Source organism: Papio anubis, chromosome 6 (assembly GCF_008728515.1).
Source record: "Papio anubis isolate 15944 chromosome 6, Panubis1.0, whole genome shotgun sequence".
Classification (NCBI taxonomy): Eukaryota; Metazoa; Chordata; class Mammalia; order Primates; family Cercopithecidae; genus Papio; species Papio anubis.
The window spans coordinates 42092521-42110688 of record NC_044981.1 but is presented as its reverse complement, the minus strand read 5'-3'; the positions used below and the strand labels follow the sequence as shown (position 1 = coordinate 42110688).

Below are 18168 nucleotides of genomic sequence, written 5' to 3'. Positions count from 1 at the left end.
GTTTTGTTTTGTTTTTGAGACGGAGTTTCACTCTTGTCACCCAGGCTGGAGTGCAATGGTGCAATCTTGGCTCACTGCAACCTCCACCTCCTGGGTTCAAGCAATTCTCCTGCCTCAGCCTCCCAAGTGTCTGGGATTACAGGTACCCACCACCACACCCACCTAATTTTTGTATTTTTAGTAGAGACAGGGTTTCACCATGCTGGTCAGGCTGGTCTTGAACTCCTGACCTCAGGTAATCCACCCGCCTCAGCCTCCCAAAGTGCTAGGATTACAGGCAAGAGCCACCACACCCAGTCGATCACTTATGTTTTATCACATCTAATTTTCAGGGTCTAGTCCTCCCCTAGGCCCTATAAAATAGATTCTACTCATTCATTCAACAAGTATATATTGTACTCTTATTATGTGTCAGGACTATACTAAGTGCTGGAGATGTGAGAGTCAACGGAAAACAATGTTCCTGACTTCATAGAGCTCACAGTCTGGTGAGAAGACACATACAAAACAAACATAAAACTGAAATTCTCCCAAGCACTAAGATGGAGAGGCATCTGGTGCTGAGAATGGGCAGTCAAGCAAATAAGGAAATAAGGTTTGAGGCGAGCTCTAAGAAATAAGTAGAAGCTAACTAGACAACTAAAGAGTAGACAAAGGAAACAGCTTGTGCCAAGGCCCTGGGGCTAGAGAGAGGTCAAAGTACATGCAAATCAAAGATCAGTGTGGCAGTGGTCAGGGAAGAAGGTGGTATCAATTCTATCCATGGTCTGCCTGATATCCTATACTCCAGAGCCAGAGTTCCTAACCATTTCAACCTCTCCTGTAGAGGTCTAGCCCAGTCACAGAAGCTGAAAGACCACAGCTCACGCGCAGTGAAAACTTTAAAGACTTAGGTAGGGGTGTTGCGTGCGATTTTCCTAAGGAAGGCTTCCAGGAAACGAATGCAACCTTGAAGACTTGCAGGCATTGGCAGACAGGAGCTAGAAGACCTCCCCTAGATCCTTAACACGAAATGTAGGCTTGACGCAGAAGCCTCTCTTCTTACCCCAAAGCAGACAGGTGAGAGAAGTTTCGTGACAGGAGTAAGCGAACTACAACCCCGCCCCCGCCGTTCCTGCCCCACCACTGCGGCGGCGCGCGCCACGTTCCGGAAGCGGAAATGGACAAGAGCTCAGGGTAGGTTTCTCAAGATGGCGGCCTTCAAGGGTTTGGTGTCCGCTTATGGGGGGCTTCTCCGTGGGCTCCTAGCGGGCCCGGCAGCGACCAGCTGGTCTCGGCTTCCAGCTCGCGGGTTCAGGGAAGGTGAGTCATGCGTACCAGCAACCTCCTGAAGTTAAGAAGAGCGGCGGAGATTGCTTCCGCCAGCCCCGGTGCGCCCCTTCCTCCCTTTCCTTCGTGTGATTCTGAAACTTAGGCGGTACCGGCTCCCCAGGCATGCTTAAAAGCCCCTTCCAGACCCTGGTGCCTTATCTTGAGCTCCTGCCCCTTGTGAGTATCCTCACGAGACCGAGGAGGACGAAGAGAAAGCCTGCTTACTTAGCAGGAGCAGAAAAGAAACCTGTCCCAAGGTTCAGAAAAGTTTTCGGAAACGGTTTTCTTGTTAATTCTCCCTTCTATATTCTCCGAATCGCAGTCTCTTTTATTAAAGAGTCTCTGGTTCACGAAGGAAGGCCATCTGGGTACCCTTCCCCCCCGCCCGCGAGCCTCCCTTTCCACTTTCTCTTCTCAAAATGCTGTGATCTGATGGCGGCTTTCTCTGCCCGGGCCGCTAGTCTCCCTGTGAAGGGGAGGCCGAAGTGGAAAGGCCATTGAATAGCTGAGACATAGGCAAATGCAGAATGGTAGTTCAGCTTTTCATTAATCTTAATCTGGGAAAGCGGCCTGAGTCGAGCATCAACTGAGAGCTTACTGAATGCCAAGTGCTATGCTTCAAGCTGTGAAGGAATTCTGGAGACAGAAAATACAGCCCTTTTTCTGAAAACCTTAGGTTCTAATGAGATTATGTATATGCACACTCCAATAAATGCAAGTTAGCCTTTTACGTGATGAAGTACAGGGAGACTCAGTTACTGGAAACAGCAAACCCAGTTGAAAGTTTTCATAAAGAGGATGTGTCTTGAGCAGGCTCACAAAAGGATGGAATCTGGCGGAGAGTGAAACGGTCTTTTAGGACATAGCCTTCCTTTGTGTACTCCTGGAAGCAGGAAAGGATGAGTGATGTGCAAAAGAAGAGATGTGGGGTTTTTTGAGGATCTGGCATAGTATTGGGCAGCATATGCTTTAACGAAAGCTGAGAAGTATCCAGTGCCAAAGAGTGATCATTGTTGTCAGAGGGAGCAGAAAAGTCTAAGAAGAAGAGCCTAATGAAGGGGCCATTGGATTTGTCTCAGAGGAGGTCTGTTTGTAGCTTTCAAATAGCAATTTCAATAGAGTGGCGAACAAGGAATCCAGTTTGGAGAATTGAAGGAGATAGTTGATGAAGAAATGGAAATAGCAGGTATGTTTGAATAATTCAGCCCGTAAGGGGAGTATTTGCTAGAAAAAAAAGTCTGGATACTGCCTGGTTAATTTATCCATTAGTAGACCCATTAATAAAGACACTAAAGAAATCATGCAGATGATAGAAAGAATTTGGATGTCTCATCTGTTCCCATGCTGCAAAATAGGCATATCTCCATACCATTTTGGGGGAGTCTACCAAGTGTCAAACACTATTGGCTACAATTTGCATATTCTTTTGAAATTCAGAGTTGAGGCAGATTTTGCTATCCAGAAAAAAAGGCAAGAGGAATCATTTTGTTTTAATAACAAATATTTGAAATTAGACTTAAAGAATTTTTTCAGTTGGAGAGTTTGTGAAATGATGGACTGTAACCCAGGTACAGTGGTACATATCTTTAATCCCAGCATTTTGGGAGGCCAAGGTGGGAGGATCACTTGGGCTCAGAAATTGGAGTCTAACCTGGGTGACATAGTGAGAACCCCCACCTCTTTAAAAACACGAAAAATGGATGGACTGTAAATCAAATGGGTCTCTGAAGTCCTTCATCTAAATGTTAGGTTGAATTAATGTGATTCTACATGAAGGCATTGCCATATTCTATATTCTTAAGACTCACCTGTCTTCAAAGCTTTTAAATGAAAACATTTTATTTTGCTATTCTATCCATTATTTGTAAGGCATAAAGTATTGTAAATATAGCTAATTTTGACTAGTCTCAGCTGGTATATGTGACACTCAAACAATATTGTACACATAGAATTTAAAGTTGTGGGAAAGAAGCTGGGTCTCTTGCTGAAAATATTCAAGCATCTTTTCGAAGTATCACATAATAATACATGATTTTAGTCAGCTTATGAGGACTGAGCACCAATTTTCCTGTCTATGAAAACTTTCAGTCTAAAGCAGTGATTTTCAACTGGGGGGGGCAATTTTGTCCCCCAGGAACAATTGGCCATGTCTGCAGACATTTTTGGTTGTCACAACTGGTACTACTGGCATCTGGGGGGTAGAGGTGAGGGATGCTGCTAAACATAATCCACAAGTCAGTTCCCCACAACAAAGAACCTTCTGGCCCAAAATGGCAGTCCTGCTGCTGTTGAGAAAGCCTGGTTTAAAGTTTGACCAGAGAGATACACAAAACCAAAAAAAGATTATTATGGAAAAAGCAAGACTGAAGGAGGACAAAAATAGAAATTGTGACTTTCTGTGCCTGCTTCAAATACTGTGCAAGGTTTTCCACATACATTTATTCAGTCTTCTCAAAAACACCTTAAAGGTGGATATTAACTGTCCTCATTTTTATAAATGAGGAAATGCAGTCCCAAGGGGTTTAATAGCTTGCCCAGCATCCAATAAGTGATGGAATTGGAAGTAGAGCCAGCCCTCTTCGCTCTCCACCAGTAACATCACCTTGGTATTCCATGGCAGGGCCTTCCTTGTTCCCTCCTTCCCTGAAAGCTCTTAGCAGTTAACTTGCCAAAGACCGTTTAGTGCCTTTATGGTTGGCACTGCCAGATTTAGCAAAGACTATGTTGGATCTCATTCCTCCCTTATCCCTCTCAGAGTCCTTGTGAAGGAAATGTATTAAAAAAAAAAAAAATTATATAAATTAAGTCATGATCTATCAGCCAGTTAGAGAAGGGTATATTGAATTGAGCAAAGGCCAAAGGGAATTTGCTTCATCTCTTTCAGTCAGTTAAGAAGGCCTTCTGGAAGACCTAACATTTCAGACAAGGATATGCCTGGTAGGTTGGGCAGTCCCATATAAAAGCTTTGAGAGAGGAGTGAGTTGACGTCTTTAAAGAATTCAGGGGACATAGTCCAGAGTAACCTGCTAACTCCTCATTCTGAAGCATAGGTCAGAGGGACGTTCCTTGAGGGGTCCAAGGGAAAGAAAGGGAGGTGATGAGGGAACCAGAAACTTCAATGGTAGAATTAAAGATGAACTGGAGGAAGCAGAGCTTGAGGCAGGAAGGTGTTTGCGAAAGGTGGTCAGTGGCCAGAAATGCAAGCACACATCCCAAACATGGTACTCCTCTCCCTGACCCTACATAAGACTATTAGGGCCACTGCCCAGCCATCAGTTACTCCAGTCTTTCCTACTCTGCTTGGGCCCTGGTTTCCACAGATCCTCTCCAAGAGGGACCTTGGTCTCTGGGCACTTCAGCAGTGCCCTGCACTCCTCATCCTTTTTCACTTCCTGTTTTACTAAGCAGTTGGGTCTTTACATGGTTGCAGTTCACTATGTCTGTTCATGTGGGCATCAAGGTTTTTTGCATTTTCCATGTTTGTTGTTGTTGTTTAAGAGACAGAGTCTTGCTGTGTTGCCCAGGCTGGCCTCTAACTCCTTAGCTCGGGTGATCCTCCTGAGTAGCTGAGACTATAGGTGTCACCCCCTCTCCTCCTTTTGCATTCACTGCAATCTCACCACAATGCCATTTGTTCCAGACTATTATAATTCAGTTATCTTGGACTCCATCCTAGGCAAGTATTTACTGAAGTACTCAAAGGACCTTTTTACGAGGCATGGACTTTATTACAGTCAAGTTCCCATACAGAGTTTAGTTCTTTTCCTCCTCTAGGGCAAAGACTGCGGCCCCTATTCTACTGTAACTCTCCACAGTAGGTAGAACGAAGCTGTACAGTCCACAAGTGCCCAGCAAATGTGTTGCCTCATTTGGGACAGATTATTTCATGTGTATGAGAAGTGCTTATCTGGAAAGATTTTGGCCCTTAGTTCTAGTTTAGAAAACTGCTTCATCTCTTCCCTTAGCTTACTAGATACTGCCATATCTCAGAACACAAGGGTGATTCCATCTTTTTCTAAACAAGTTTTCTGTTAGTGCCTAAATCTCTCAGTCCAGCTTTTCTTAGCCACCCCCACTTCTCTTGAATAGGGAGGCAGCCAGGAACAAAATGGATCTCAGGTTTTGTTTGGTTTTGACACATTTTTATATGCACGCTGTAAATCAATACTATTTTGATTCCTATCTCCTCTTTCCAGAGGCTTAAAATCTACTAAGGGCCTCCCTAGGCTCCAACAGGGCCTTCTCCCCCTGCACTAAGACACCACCCTGATCGATGTCAGTTCAACGTGAGTTCTCAGGTCATTCCTTCTGGTTTGACAAATTGTCTCTGTTAGATAAGCATCTGCCTATTGTTTTACCCACTGGCTTCTAGTAAGATGATTCGCTGGCTCAGGGTTGCTGTGTGGAGGGGGGAGCTTGTGAACAGTGGAGCTTGCCATGGGCTTTGATCTGTTTTCCAGGGGCCAGTGGGATGACTTCAGGGTTTGGTACTTTGCCGGGAGTGATGTGTGTTTTGTTAGACTTGTTTACCTCATGGTTAGGACCCAAGTGCCTCCACCAAGCAGGGAACCACATGTTTATCCACTTGTGTTTCAGGGCATTGTTCTTCTGCTGACTCCAGTGGTACCAGAACGTGTCTCTCCTTTTGTTTCCTTTGGGGATTCTTGGAAACTTTCCCCCCTACTTGTTGCTCAGATTAGGTTGTCTCTGAACTTGGTTTTTGCAAATTTGCAGAGTTGCAGGGTGCCGGGAACCCTTACTGGACTGGGGATGTGCCGTCCTCCTACCTCCCTTCATTTCTCCCCATCCTCTATTTGTAGGTTGATTCTGCAGACTGACGTATTGCAGTGACCTTCCCTCTGCAGCTGTGCTGGCTTCCAGACTGAGGACCACGTTGAGTCTCACCCAAATCCCATTCTTGGGTTGGTCTGTGTTCCATACAAGTAGATCTGTGTGTGGGGTGACGCATTTTCTTTTACATTGAAAAACCTAGGTTGTCTTTGAATTGATTAATAACTACAGTGTTCTCTAGAGAAAGCCTCAGGGCTTTTCTAGTCATTATTATTCCTTTGTATGTCTGGCGTTGGACACTGAGAGGCTGTCAGGTTGGTTGTTTTGGAGCAGTGAGTATGAATGGGTTGCCCAGAAGACAAATAAGGGACAATTCCAAGCAGTCTGTGTCCAATTAGGTGTTGGTCACAGAGCTCAGTGATCACAGATGCTGCCATGGACCTCTGGTTGGGTTACAACTGCCTTTTTCCTTAGATGGTCCCTTCTCTTTTTATTGGTGTGTGTGTGTTTGTTCGAGATGGGGTCTCGCTCTGTCCCTCAGGCCGGAATGCAGTGGCATGATCATGGCTCACTGCAGCCTCAACCTCCTGGGCTCAAGCAGCCTTCCCACATCACCTTCCCAAGTAGCTGGGATTACAAGTGCATGCCACCATGCCTGGCTAATTTTAGTAATTTTTGTAGGATTTTGCCACGTTGCGCAGGCTGGTCTCTTAACTCCTGAGCTCAAGTATTTCTTCCCACCTCAGCCTCCCAAAGTGCTGGGATTACAGGCATGAGCCACTGTACCCAGTCTGGCTTCTGTCTTTCTAAAGAAACTGTCAGCAAGGGAGTATCTCCAAGAACTATCTGATTATATTAGCCGAAATGTGGGCTATTGGCTCGGTTCTTCTTTGAATGATGGTTGAAGTTGTCATTCTGCATCTTGGTTAGGTAAGGTAGTAAAATAGGAAATGTATTTAGCCTGACAGATGTGTGCAACTGGTTGTCTTGCCTTCAGGTTCTCTTCTGACTGCCTCTCCTAAATAGGCAAAGCACGGAGGGCATCCCTCTCCGTTTGGAATGGCAATACTTGAAATTCTTCTTGGACCTAGTATCTTCATGGTCCTTATTCCTACCTGTCCATCAACCCTCTCCAGTATAGATGATAAAATGCAACCCTGCAGGGAGGAGAGGATTTCACTCACGACCCTCAGGATGTGTTCTAGGAGTGAACTTGTCTTTTTGCTCATTCATTGGGTGCCACTGGAATAGTGTTAGTTCAGTGCTGTATCTTACATTGTTAATTCTTCAAAGCAGAAACCATTCTTATCTGATTCTCTTTGTGCAGGAACACACACTGCTTGGGTACTTTTGAAGGTCTTTTACATACCACTACCCCACCCTCTTTTATTGCTAGCCACTGTAGGACAGGATCTGACCAATTCCTTTGGATAGAACCAAGATAAATCTTTGCATAGAAAGGCAAAAACAGTGTGGAACTCCTTAATCCCATACCAGAGAGGTGATGCTACCTGGGCATCCTGGGCTTGCCCCCACCCCGCCTCAAGGGCATAGAGCCTTGGCACTAGTGTGGTGAACCCTGTGTGCTTTCTGTTCCAGGTGGAGACCATGAGAGAGTACAGACGGAAGGCTGCTTTTTTCCAAATGTGTAGAATTTGAGCTGTTATTTGAAACTCTCTGTTCCTTATTAAATGGCTGACCTAATTTTTCCCCCTTTATCTCTGTAGTGGTGGAGATCCAAGAAGGGAAGACAACTATAGTAAGTATCATTGAGTTGGCCATGTATAACCTCTTTAACACTTGCAGCTGCCTGGCCGCTCCTCTGAGGGAGGGAGGGGCCCAAACTGGACGCCCAGCTCCAGGATCAGCTCCCTCAGTGACCATAAATCCCACAGTCTACTATTTTTCAAGCTGTGCGCTATAGTGTGGTTAATCAGGAACAGTTGCTATGCCTGGGCTGAGGTATCTGCTCTTTGATTAAAGTGGCCTTTTGTATAGCAAGGTCTCAGAGGCCTTTGCTGATAAGCTCTTTGGTGGGTGATGAATCAGTTTCCCGACGGGGAAACTAAGGCATTATTGCACGCCTAGAGAGCCAAAGTAAGTTGACCCAGAGCCAAGAGCCTGGACCTCAGTTCCTTTCTTTTCTGCCTAGAATGACTAAACTACTCCTTAAATGATGCATTTAAAAAGTGACATTCTCCCGGCCCTGGCCTTACTAGCTGGCGCCCTGGCTTGTCTGTTGGTAAGAAAGTTGGAACAATTCTTCATCTACGCACTCCCCCCTTTCGTTCCCTGGGCCCATCCCACCTCCCTTCCTTGGGGAGTCATGGGGCCTAGATTATCCTATAATCCTTAAAAGACAACAACGTTGTTTTCACATGGCCTTCTATGCCTCCAAGAAATCCTCAGCGACTCCACAGAGCTCCCAGAGGCCTCTGTAACTTCCATGTCAACCAGAGATTTAACCCTTTAGGTAGCCAGCTAAGCTCAGTCCTTCCCAAGGCAGTCTTATTCCCAGGACAAGTCCATTAGGTTTCCCCCTAGAATGCTCCCTCTGCCTTTCCACTACTTAGCCTCAAAACAGTTCTTTTTAGGGGACCGCCCCAGTCCCCTTAGGGTACCTTTTAGGCTTCTTGATTCAAAGCCAAAACAAGCATTCACTCTATAAACTCCACACTGAAGGAAAGAAATACATCTGACTTTTGAGTATAAAGAGCGTTTTTCATGTGGGTCATGAGTCTGCTGTTTGTAGAATAGATGTGGAGGCATTGTGGCCTATGAGAGCCCTCAGGGGAGGGAAGAGCCCATCCATGCCTTTAGCAGCATGGCCATTGCTGACTGGGTATTATTCTCTCCCCTATGAAATAAGATCAGACACCTACCTCACTAGATTCTGGAGGTTAAGTGAACTAATATATGTGAACCATTCTTAGCACTGAGCTACACATATAATGGGGAGTCAATAAATGTTAATTCTCCCCACCCCCGAACCCCTGACCCACTGCAACCCACCTCCCAAGGCCTACCATGTACTTGGGAATTTTCTCTAACATCTCAGTTTCTGGCATAGTTGTGATTGCCGTGGCAGAAGGAGGGTAGCTGTGCCCTGAACGGCCAAGTAGTACTTCCAGCCCCTTTCCCCTGTGCCGCTTCTCCCCCAAGAGACAGTGTTGCTTCCCTCCCAAAGTCTCTCAGACCCATCCCAGCCTCACTCTCGTAACCCATGGCCTCAGTCAGCAAGGCTCTCTAAACTCCCCTCTTGCAACTGGAGCTAATTCCCAGATCGTTGGTTTATTGCGCTTAGTAATTCCAAAACTGTATCACAGGATACAGCAGCGATAGGGAGGTCATTTCACACTTGGCCTCAGCATGGTTTAAAGGTGGCATCCAAAATGATAAAAGCAAGGAGCATGACAGGGAAATGTATCCTCACATCTGTATCGTGTTAGTTTTTCCTTTCTTTTGTAAGAGAGAAGGAGTGCCTGCATATCTGCTTATATGGCACAACCCGGGTTTTTTCAGCCTTGCTATTCCTGGCATTTGGGGCTGAGTAATTCCTGGTTGTGAGGGCTGTCCTCTGCAGTGGAGGATGGTTAGAACATCCCTGCTAGATGCCAGTAGCACTCCCTCCCCCAGACGTGACAATCAAAAATGTCTCCAGACATTGCCAGATGTCCCCTGGGAAGCAAAATCACCTCTGGTTGAGACCCACTGGCATAGCCTTAGCTCTGTAAGATAAAGCTGGGAACTGCAGTTTCCCCCTAGGAGGACATGTGGGATGGAAGGGATGCTTTCTTTGGACTCTATATCCCTGTGCCACTTGAAACTTTTTACCATGTGCATGTATTACTTTCCCCCAAAAGCCAGGGAGGGAAAAAAGTATAGTGTTCTGGTGCCTTTGTTTTTTCTTTTGAGGAAGGAAAGGTAGCATTCAATTGATACAGCAAATCCCTCCCTCCCTCTTGCCACTGGTATTAAGTTCAGATGGTTTCCATTACCCCTGTAAGCCACCAAACCACATCCCTGTAGCTATCTCAAGGCCTAGCATACAGCAACTACAGAGTAAACACCACAGTTCAGGCAGAGAAACCTCTTAGCTACTCCCACAAGAACCCCCAAGGTAAACTTTCACCAGCATTCCCATCATTTTGGGGTTTGTGCAAAGATAATGTGGCTCCACGCAGGCCCTGTCTCTCACACTGGCTCTCCTTCTCTGTCTCCTAGATTGAAGGCCGTCTCACAGCGACTCCCAAGGGCAGTCCAAATCCTCCTAACCCCTCTGGCCAGTGCCCCATCTGCCGTTGGAACCTGAAGCACAAGTATAACTATGACGTGAGTCTGGGTACAGAGACACTCAGTTCTGTGTGTTGTGAAACTCTCAGATTCCCTGGTTAACTGGAGCAGTGTCCCCCCGCTTTAGCTACTGCTGCATTTCATGGAACCACCAGAGATGGGAGCATTTTGTCCAGTTGTTCTCGACCCTGGCTGCGCATTAGAATCACCTGGGGAGCTTTAAAAAATAGTGATGCATGGGCTCTACCAGGTCCTCCCAAGCCACTTCGTAGATGTAGTCTCATTCACTGCAGCTCTCCCTCTGAAGAAGACCCATCACCATCTTCAGTAGCCTGGGAGACTGAGATCACGGTGCAGAATCAGCCTCAGGGGGTGGGGCCTGAGCATTTTTTCAGTGCTCTCCCGTGGCTCTAATGAGCAGCCAGGGTTGAGAGCCACTGATTGAGTTTGTGGTCTGGTTGTGCCTCAGACCACTAGGGCCCTTAACTCAGTTCACAGGGGTTGTCCTCTTGTGGGATAGAATCATGATCTGGGTTTGGCTCTCCTCTTTTATGATGAAGGTGTATTTGAACAGACTTGGTTCTCACTGTGATCTGGGAACACATTACCCTGTCGTTCTGTATTGGAGCTATAAAGATACCTGATTGCTCAAGCTCTTCTAGTGCAGTCGTTTCCAGGGAAAGAAGAAAGTAGTGAATAATAACAACAGGTAACATTGAGTGCATACTGTGTCAGGCACTGAGTACTTACCTGTTTTAGTTCACTTAGTTTTCACAATAACCCTATGAAGTAGGTACTAGTTTCATCCTCATTTTACAGATGAGGAAATTTGAGGCATGGAGAAGCCAGTGAACTTGCCTCAGATCCCCCAGCTGGTATCAGAACTGGGATACAAACTCCAGGGACGAAAGCCCAGGCAGAGCCTGTGCTCCTAATGACTACACCACCTCCTCCCCAGAGATGGGGAGGGCGTGGGACTAAGGACACAGCCCTGGAGAAATCCTTACTTGTTCTTCAGAGCTCTCACTGGTAACATGAAGCACCCTATTTTTGGGTTTCAGGTGATTCAGGCTCTGGGCCAGTTTGACCTGTAAGTTGTCCCTATGCCCCTTTGTGGAATAGGATGACTAAAGGCAGAGATCCTGGTCAGGTGATAAGAGCAGGAGAAGCCACATGCCAGTGGGATCTGAACAGAGTGACCCAACTAATCTCGTGGGCTGGAAGCCTTGGCTTGAGGCCACCCTGAGGGATGGGGGGGTTCTTCCTGTCCTGGGGCCCTTCTCCTGATGGCCGCCTGGAGTAACAGAAAGCAAGCACACAGGCAAGGGGCAATGTTTCCAGCTGCTCACCATGCGGAAGTTAGTGGGGTTGTGGGCATCCTTGGAACCTCAGCTGCTGATAGGAAAGCAAACCCCACACCCACCCAGCCACCGTAGGGCACTCTTCCTACCAGCTTTTTCCAGGAAACATACTTGGCTGTCTCCAGCAGAAGAAATCTAATCCCGTCTGAGGTAAAGGCTAAAGTTGTTTTTCCTTTTACCCCTTTCCACTCAGAGCACCATTAGCCTGAGCTGCACAAAGCTGTTAGCTTGCTTGGCAGCCCACGGTGGAGGGCTGGGGCCTCCAGCCCAGTTGATTAGCCCTGGATTAATCCAATCCAAATTCTTTTCATCAGATTCTGAAAAGTACAGGGGTGGGAATTGAAGGCCTAGGTCCCTCAGGAACTGTCCAGTGATTAAAACAAATCTGCAGTTATGCAGCAAGGCGCCTGCCAGGGCAGCAAGTTGGTTTGTGGAACTTGACTGCTAAGCTTGGCATGCCAGGCACTTGCAGGGAGGGGAATGGTGAGTTTTCTTTAACCCCTTAAGCCATTCTATGAGAATGAGGTCTTGCTATGTTGCTCAGGCTGGTCTCGAACTCCTGAGCTCAAGCAGTCTGGGAATCGTAACCTTTTAGACCTGGCAGGGAGGTGGTCCCTTTTCTTGATTCTGGCTCTGTGCATCTGTTCCTTTGACAGATCCAAGCAGCCTGGTGAGCACGTGATAGTCTGAAGGAAGCCCAAGAATCCATTCAGATCTGGTTACAGGGGGCCTAGATCATGTGAGATTAAACTTCACAACCCTGGTTCCATCCTCCTTGGCTTTTATGCCTTCCTAGCACTTCAGAGGGAACGGCAAGAGGTGGAGGGGCTGTTTGCATATACTCTGGCTTGTGGTATATAGACCTTAAGGTCTAAAATGTTACAAGTTTTCCTCTTGTGTGGAAACATATGGCAGCCTCCTAACCCCACCTGAGCAGACATTTTATCCAAGAAAGATGCTTCAGGTTCATAAAAGATTGGTGACACTTCTTGAAAAGTTTCTGTTCTCTAACCTAGTCTATCAGAAGATCTCACGAGGCTAGGTGTAGGGGTGCAATCCCAGAACTCTGGGAGGCCGAGGCGGGCAGATTGTTTGAGCCCAGAAGTTCGAGACCAGCCTGGGCAACATAGGGAGACCCCATCTCTACAAAAATTAGCCAGGCGTGGTGGCACACACCTGTAGTCCCAGCTCCTCAGGAGGCTGAGGTGGGAGGACCACTTGAGCAAGAGATTGGGAGGCAGAGATTGCAGTGACCCAAGATTACACCACTGTACTCCAGCCTGGGCAACAGAGTGAGCCCTTGCCTAAAAAAAAAAAACTCATAGAGAAGCTGGGAGCTTTTGGGGTTGGTAATGGGGTACAGAAAATCTTACTAAGTTGGGATTAACTTTTGTTGCGTGAAGGTAGCAGACCAGTGTGCAAAGCTCTGTGTGGAGGAAGTGATCTCAGCCAGGTTCCCAGGAGACATCAGCCTCCCCTATAGACCATGAAGCCCTAGCTTCCCAGCATCAAAAGCAAGCCCAGCTGACCCTCATCGCCTATTTTCGGTTTCCACTAGGATGTTCTGCTGCTTAGCCAGTTCATCCGGCCTCATGGAGGCATGCTGCCACGAAAGATCACAGGCCTATGCCAGGAAGAACACCGCAAGATTGAGGAGTGTGTGAAGATGGCCCACCGAGCAGGTAGAAGGTCCTGGGGACCAAGAGGGGCAGAGGGCCGCAGGCGCTCTCTCCCTACCCGGCTGCCCCATGTTTCAGCCCCTCCTGGAAGAAAAGAGGATATCCAGAGTGTTAATTATACTCCCCATCCAATGCCAACCTCCCCACTCCCTTGGGCTTTCCCTCTGGCCCCCTCAGAGCTGCAGAGGGAGCTGCAAAGACTATCCCATCTTCCCCCCACTCAGGTCTATTACCAAATCACAGGCCGCGGCTTCCTGAAGGAGTTGTTCCGAAAAGCAAACCTCAACTCAACCGGTAAGCAAGCCTGGGTGTGAACAACCTGAGCATTCTACAGGCCCTTAGCCCTCACTGGCTTCTACTGGGGAAGCTACTTGCCGGAAATCATCCCACAGCTCAGGAAAGCTATGCACCTTGGCTGTCTGTTCCATTCCCTGCCAGTTTGAGCATCCACCCCCATCAGTCCACCCCTGCTGCAGTCTTTGCTTCTTCTGTTGCCTTCTTTGCCTCAGCCTCTTTCCTCTGCTTCTTCTTTTGCCTCAGCCTCTTTCCTCCCCTGTAGCGCCCTTAGCAAAGGGGCAAGGAGGGTAAAGCCTGCTGATTGGGCATTAGAATGTGTAATCCCCCATTTATGACATCACACTGGGTTGCTATGGGGATGTTAGTACTACTACAAACTTTCAGTATCCCAGCTCTCTCCAGTGCTGGGGTTATTAGAGGACAGAAGGCCTTAGAAATGGGAGGGCCTTCTGGGTTAGTGCCACTGAATAAAGCTGTGCAGGTCGCACACTGGACAACTTCAGGGTAATATCCATGTGGACTAGGTCACAAATAGTGCTCCCCAGAGTTGTACAGTTAACAACCTACACAGCGCCATGTGGCAGCCTGGAGGCCCTGAGTTCATATAGAGAAGGAGAGGATAGCCCCCAGCCCCTGGAATCACTCTGTCTGCCTTTTAGTCTAAGCAGGACCCTGTAGAGTGGGGGCAGATTCTTGTCTGACATTCAAGCAGCTGTCCCATTGCAAGTTCCCTTCTTCCCTCCTCTCTGGCATCAGCACACTTACATAGTCTTAGATCTCTAGTATCCCCTTGTTGAGAGTAGAGCCAGGTCTGTAGAATTGATTTGAGGGGGTTCTTCTCCCCTGCGAATGGCCCTTTCCTCCTGTCCAGCTGGTGGTTCCCAGACTGGAGTGAGGAACATATTAGGTGGGTGCAAAAGTAATTGCAGTGTTTGTCCTTTTTTTAATGGAATTGCTCTCTGTAAGGTATCAAAGATGACTGACACAAAGCAAACGCCTCAGCCCCCAGCAAATCTCCTAGGCTGATGCCCACCAGAACGCAGGCATGGAGGGTAAGGGGCTGCAGGGGTTGTGGGATGTGGGAATGCAGGGCTTCTTCCTGGTACCCTGCCTCTCTGTCCCTGGAGGCTAAGTCAGAGCTGGACCTTTACCAACACCATGCCAGCACCCTGGCTGTGTGCCCATCTCTACCTGCACCCCCCACATTGCTAGCTCAGCCATCTGCCAGCAGCTCTTGGAGAGCAGGACATGCTAACCTCTTCCTATGTCTCCTAACTGTGCTATGGACCATTTGGGGGTTGAGACCACCCCCTCTGGCTTTTTAAGAGACAGCAGCAGGCCTGAGGACACAATCCATCCTGCCTCAGGCCTTTGAAGCTAGGCCAGGCACCCTCCCATACATCCGGCATCCTTTAACGTGACACAGGATTGATGATGTGTGGGGGCTTGTTGGTTGCAAAAGGCCACCCTGAGCGGGAGGGGGAGTTCAGGCTACGAAGGAAATGGATTCCCTTGCAGGGGAGTCTCATTTAATGCTGCCATGCATGGGCCCAGGCTCTGCTGGGGCCTGGTGGAGCCATACTTTGTCCCTCCTCCTGCTGCCCCTTCAGGAGAGGTAGGAAGGGGCTGGTTTAGGAAAGAGACTTGGTTCTTGCTAGAGTTGGGGTGTTCCCAAAGAGCTAGCTGGAGGCCACCCAGCCCACCCCCTGCCGGCTGGCTGCTCCATGTGGCACAGGCATCAGACCCAAGGCCAGCTAAAGCCCAGCTTGCCTCTCCAAGGCACGGGAGAAAGAACAGCTTTAGGGCAGTAGCTCTGGAGAGCCTTTTCAGCTTATCCTCTGCATCCCTAAATCTCAATGAGCACCCCTTTTGGGGAGCCTGCTCCCATACCCCATCTCTTCATGTACCCCTCTGAAGCCTGGGAGAGGCCAGCAAAGGGGCCATCCCTGGTCCCCTCCCTTTACCTTACTCTTCCATCACCCAGCACCACCGACCATAGAAAAAGCAGTCTCCTCACACCTGTAATCCCAGCACTTTGGGAGGCCAAGGCGGGTGCATCACTTGAGGTCAGGAGTTCAAGACCAGCCTGGCCAACAGGGTGAAACCACGTCTCTACTAAAAATACAAAAATTAGCCAGGCGTTGTGGCGGGCGCCTGTAATCCAAGCTACTCCGGAGGCTGAGGCAGGGGAATCGCTTAAACCCAGGAGGCGGAAGTTGCAGTGAGCCGAGATCACGCCGCTGCACTCCAGCTTGGGCGACAGAGCGAGACTTTGTCTCAAGAAAAAAAAAAAAGCAGTCCCTGTAGCTAGCCTCCTTCACAGTCATCACCCTGGCCAGGGCAGTGACAGTTCCAGGAGATACACGGAAGGCCCTCCCCTCCCTGCCCAGCACACACTTGGAGTGCAGGTCAGCACCTCCCGCAGCTTCCCCTCAACACAGGGCTGGCAAGGTCCAGCAGAGCTCAGTTGAACTGCATAAATCAGCAATCATTTTTTCACTTCTTTTATCTAAGAGTTTTTAGCTAAGGTTATTGATTTTTTTAATAAAAAAACTTTTTCTTTGACGGTCTCTAGAGACAGCTGGGTTGAGCCCCAACCTAGAATGGAGGCAGGGGAGGATTCCTGGCGTTTGTCATGGCTGAGCTTTCAGAATGAAGGATGGGCCTTTCTGGACAGGATCCAAGTTTTATTCTGGACAGAGTAAAACCCAATCCCAGCCGGCATGAGCCACTTTTCTGGGAACTATCAGGGCCCTGATCATCCCCAAAGGAGGCTAAAGGTCCATGGGCTGCAGCCATCTTTCCCCACCCCCCTCCTATTTACAGGAACCTTCCTAGGCTAGAGCCACGCCCACGGGCCCTTACCTCTTGATTCTCATCACAGGTTGGGTGAGGGGCAGGGGTCTTACACCGGTTGTGGTACCCTGGGGAGTTCCCTGAAGGCTGGGGTAGCTGAGTGAGCCAAATGGAGAAGAGTAGTGGGTTCCTCCAGGCCCTTACATCAGCTCTTCTCACCCCATGGTTGAGGCCAGAGAGGAATGATCTGCTCTTCAGGCAGCCTCTTTTACGCCTTTTCCTCAGCAAACACACACCAGCATTGACAGTTATAAAGATCAAGGGGGCCGGGCGCGGTAGCTCATGCCTGTAATCCCAGCACGTTGGGAGGCCGAGGCAGGCTGATCACGAGGTCAGGAGATCGAGAGCATCCTGGCCAACATGGCAAAACCCCATCTCTAATAAAAATACAAAATTAGCTGGGTGTGGTGGTGGGCACCTGTAATTCCAGCTACTCAGGAGACTGAGGCAGGAGAATGGCTTGAACCCGGGAAGTGGAGATTGCAGTGAGCCAAGATCACGCCACTGCACTCCAGCCTGGTGACAGAGCAAGGCTCTGTCTCAAAAAAAAAAAAAAGAAAAGATCAAGGGAGCTTGTGGCCCTGGGCTGCCTGACCCTGGCCACACAGGCTTGCGGCAGCAAGAGCCCAGCCCATCTGTTTAGAGGACGCTCAGCAGTTACTCCCAGGAAAATCCCTGCACTTCAGGAAAAGGAAACTGGTGAAAGGATTTGCTTGCCCAGTCGTGGCCTGGCCTGAGGAGGCAGTGCTCCACACTCCCAATTCCAGCTGAGGCCCCAGCCCTCACAGGCACCTCTTTGTTCTCCCTCCACAGGTACCTAACGCGCTGGGCTCCTGGCTCCGTCAAGCCCATCTACAAGAAAGGCCCCCGCTGGAACAAGGTGTGCATGCCCGTGGGGTCACCCCTCCTGAGGGACAATGTCTGCTACTCAAGAACACCTTGGAAGCTGTATCACTGACAGAGAGCAGGGCTTCCAGAGTTCCTCCTGCACCTGTGCTGGGGAGTAAGAGGCACACTCATAAGCCCTCGGCCACAACTATACTCCAGACCACGATGGCCTGGCCCCTTCGACATGGATGGACAGGGGACAGTGGAACTAACCTCAGTACCCTTGGCCTGCGCAGTAGCAATGCTGGGAGCTAAAGGCAGGCAGGGCAGTTGGGTCCCTTGCCAGGTGCTGTGGGGCTTGGGCCATGCTCAGTGCTGGGGACAGGAGTTTTTCCCAATACAATGTCATAAACATTGAGTTGTGGGCTCGTGGGCTTACCCACTGGGTGTGTGCTCACTGCTTGGGAAGTGCAGGGGGTTCTGGGCACATTTCCAGTTCGGTGCAGAGTGTTGAGTCACTGATCTCTTGTGATGGGGCCAATGAGTCAATTGAAAGGAATTCATGGGCCAAACAGGTCCCATCCTCTTCATGACAGTTGTGAGCTCCTTACTCTGGGAGAGCTGCAAGGAGCCAAGGTGGGCTACCTGACACACTTGCCGCTCTCGTGTGAATCCAAGAAACTGCCTTCCTCAAAGGGGCCCTGGTGGTCACTTCCCGCAGCCATTTCACCCATCATTGTCTAGTATCTCTT

At 48.8% G+C, this 18168-nt stretch overlaps 1 protein-coding gene and 1 long non-coding RNA gene across 3 annotated transcripts; one reads left to right on the top strand and one right to left on the bottom strand.

Moving 5' to 3' along the window:
* The first annotated feature begins 1050 nt into the window (after positions 1–1050).
* Positions 1051–18006, top strand: MRPS18A (mitochondrial ribosomal protein S18A). Of its 2 annotated transcripts, XM_003897650.2 has the most exons (6): positions 1051–1302; positions 7830–7861; positions 10327–10434; positions 13315–13438; positions 13660–13729; positions 17402–18006. In XM_003897650.2, exons 1-6 carry the CDS (start codon positions 1191–1193, stop codon positions 17544–17546), a joined length of 591 nt encoding a protein of 196 aa, XP_003897699.1. In that variant the 5' UTR covers positions 1051–1190; the 3' UTR covers positions 17547–18006. The 2 variants fall into 2 exon arrangements, with proteins under 2 accessions (XP_003897699.1, XP_009203516.1); XM_009205252.4 differs by having other exon boundaries at positions 1162–1302; positions 13315–13729.
* On the bottom strand, positions 13134–16949 carry LOC116275283. The gene is made up of 2 exons (XR_004184280.1): positions 13846–16949; positions 13134–13519 (listed from the first exon to the last, which is right to left on the bottom strand). It is a non-coding gene; the product is annotated as an uncharacterized LOC116275283 (long non-coding RNA).
* Positions 18007–18168: the final 162 nt, after the last annotated feature.